The sequence below is a fragment of the Gekko japonicus genome, unplaced genomic scaffold, assembly GCF_001447785.1.
Source record: "Gekko japonicus isolate JY-2015 unplaced genomic scaffold, Gekko_japonicus_V1.1 scaffold1082, whole genome shotgun sequence".
Lineage (NCBI taxonomy): Eukaryota > Metazoa > Chordata > Lepidosauria > Squamata > Gekkonidae > Gekko > Gekko japonicus.
This window is the reverse complement of record NW_015173155.1, coordinates 536390-539151: the sequence shown is the minus strand read 5'-3', so window position 1 is coordinate 539151 and position 2762 is coordinate 536390. Positions and strand designations below refer to the sequence as shown.

Below are 2762 nucleotides of genomic sequence, written 5' to 3'. Positions count from 1 at the left end.
CCTCTGCTCCATATGCTTATCTAATTCCCTTTTGAAGCCGTCCATGCTTGTAGCCGCCACCACCTCCCAGGGCAGCTGATTCCACCTCTGAACCACTCTGACTGTGAAAAAGTGTTTCCTAATATCCAGCCGATACCTTTCTGCATGTGATTGAAGCCCGTTGCTTCGGGTCCTCTCCTCTGCTGCCCACTGGAACAGCTCCTTGCCCTCCTCCAAATGACAGCCCTTTGAATACCCAAAGAGAGCAATCGTGTCCCCCCTCAGTCTCCTCTTCTCCAAACTGAACATTCCCAGGGCCCTCAGCCTTTCCTCGTAGGGCTCAGCCTCCAGACCCCTGATCACCCTCGTCGTTCTCTTCTGCACCCTCTCGGTTTTGCCCACATCCTTTCTGAAGTGAGGCCTCCAGAACTGCATACGGGACTCCTGATGTGGCCTGACCAGGGCAGTCTCCAGAGGGGCTGTGACTTCCTCTCCTGGGACAGACTTGCAGGAGAGCCCTTCCTCTTTCCTCCACAGGAGCGGGAGGTACTTGCTGAGCGGAGACACAGAGGGACTGATCACCGTCTGGGACACCTCCCAGCCTCCAAGCAGCGACCCTCGCCCTGTCCTGCCCCCGGTCCTCCAGTTCCGGGCGCTGCAGGACTGTGTCAACGGCATCAGGTACGAGCCCTGGGGGAGGTGCCTCTCATTCTGGCGGGCATCGCTGTGGGGTTCACACGTTAGGGCTCTGAGGTGGGAACTGGATCTCTTGTGGAAAGGCGCCTGAACATCAGAAGAGCCCTGCTGGATCAGACCAGTGAGGGTCCAGCCAGTCCAGCAATCCTGTCTCTCACAGTGGCCGACCGGTTCCTCTGGAGGGCCAAGAACAGGGCAGAGAGGCCGAGGCCTTCATAAAAGCATCAGAAGAGTCCTGCTGGATCAGACCAGTGAGGGCCCATCTAGTCCAGCAATTGTAACTCACACAGTGGCCGACCAGTTCCTCTGGAGGGCCAACAACAGGGCAGAGAGGCTGAGGCCTTCCCCTGATAAGAACACCAGAAGAGCCCTGCTGGATCAGACCAGGGAAGGTCCATGTAGTCCAGCCTCCTGTCTCACACAGGGGCCAACCAGTTCCTCTGGAAGGCCAACAACAGGGCAGAGAGGCCGAGGCCTTCATAAAAACCCAAGAAAAGTCCTGCTGGATCAGACCAGGGAAGGTCCATCTAGTCCAGCATCCTGCCTCACACAGTGGCCAGCCAGTTCCTCTGGACGGCGAACAACAGGGCACAGAGGCCGAGGCCTTCCCCTGACGTTGCCTCCTGGCACTGAGACTCATTGGATCTTCCGCGTGATCTCTGTGCATCACACCCGAATCAGCGCAGGCGCATAATCCCATGGGTGTGACTGCACAGAGGACCACTCAAAGATCACCAGTTACAGGCAAGCAACCTGTTTTTGTCTGAATGAGAAGGAGGCCGGCCTTGAGCGAGAGGACAAGTTCAGCTCCAGCCCTTTGGGTCTTTGGCCGAGGTGACCGCTGGCTGGCGCTCCTGATGTGGAAATTGCACCCCTCTTTTTGGCCGCCTGTAAATGCGAGGCGGTCTAGCCCTGGGCCTCCTCTTGGCCACGGGGGAAAGGAGTGCCGAGGCTTCGATGCGTGGTTGGGTGCCTTTTGAGGGGCTGGACTCCGTGGGTTGGGGGCAAGACGGCCTTCCCTTCCCATCTGACCCTGTTCTTTCTCCTCGCCCCCCCCTTTTCTCAGCCTCCACCCCAGCCTACCGATGCTGGCCACGGCTTCCGGCCAGCGCACGTTTCCTGATCCCTGGGACAGCGAGGAGGAGGAGGGAGGAGGGGTCCGCCTGCCCCATCCCCCCCAGGCCCCCGCGAGCAACTCCCTCTTGCTGTGGCTGTGTGCCTCGCCTGCCAGAGCCGGTCCACCCCAGACTGTCCTGTGACCGGCTGCTTCGAAGGAAGGGGCGGTGGAGGCTCGAGACCGGCCGAGGGTCTCCTCGGGAGTCGGTGGGGCAGGGACGTGCGCAGTGCCGTGTGCTGCGGGTGAGTGCCCCAAGCGGGGCTTGGCCAGTGCCTCTGGGAATGGAGCTTGTGCGTGCGTGTGCGTGTTCGTGAAGTTTGTTCCGAAGAATGAGGATAGGTGTGAAAGCGGAAGTTGTCTGTGAGAAGTACCACAATTTAGGGGGTTGGTGTTTTAAAGGGGGGGGCGGGGATATCTGTTGTGAAATGCAGACACCCCCCCCCCAGGACGGGAGTGGGAAAACTGGGGGGGAGGGCGTTCCTGTTGCATTCCTGGAGGAACAGTGCCGGGTGGGGCAGACTGCAGCTCCCTCCCCCACTGGCGTCTCCCGTCTCCCGCCTTTGCAGCACCCCTGACACCGTTCCTGGTCTGGTCAAAAGGGGCAGATGCGGTTGCCACCCCCCACTTGCCCTCCAGAAGCCCCCCACCCCCCAGCTGAGATCGGTTCTGTCTGGCTTGAGCCCTGTGCGGATGCTTGCCCCCACTGGAGGGCGCTCTGTGTGTGTGTGGGAGGCAGTGACTTTGGGTCTGTGCGTGGCACCCTGGGAGTGTGTGTGTGCGTCCACATGTGTGTGACCCCACATGGATGGAGGGGTGTCGCCTTCAAAAACAAAAAAGATCGGAGGATAATTGGTTCTTCCAGGGTTTTTTTTAATGGCTCTTTTCTTCTCCGCTATGTGAACCTTTTTTATTTGACTGGCTTGCTGGACAGATGGACCGTGATACAGTCTGGTTTAGGGAGGGCGGGGGG

At 59.5% G+C, this 2762-nt stretch overlaps 1 protein-coding gene across 1 annotated transcript in view; it reads left to right on the top strand.

The window, feature by feature from the left end:
• Positions 1–2723, top strand: part of WRAP53 (WD repeat containing, antisense to TP53) — a 22852-nt gene extending 20129 nt beyond the window's left edge. The window contains exons 10-11 of the mRNA XM_015422410.1: positions 517–660; positions 1742–2723. Of these exons, the coding sequence (XP_015277896.1) occupies positions 517–660; positions 1742–1934 (337 nt within the window). The 3' untranslated portion in view covers positions 1935–2723. The remainder of the gene's footprint in view (positions 1–516; positions 661–1741) is intronic.
• Positions 2724–2762: the final 39 nt, after the last annotated feature.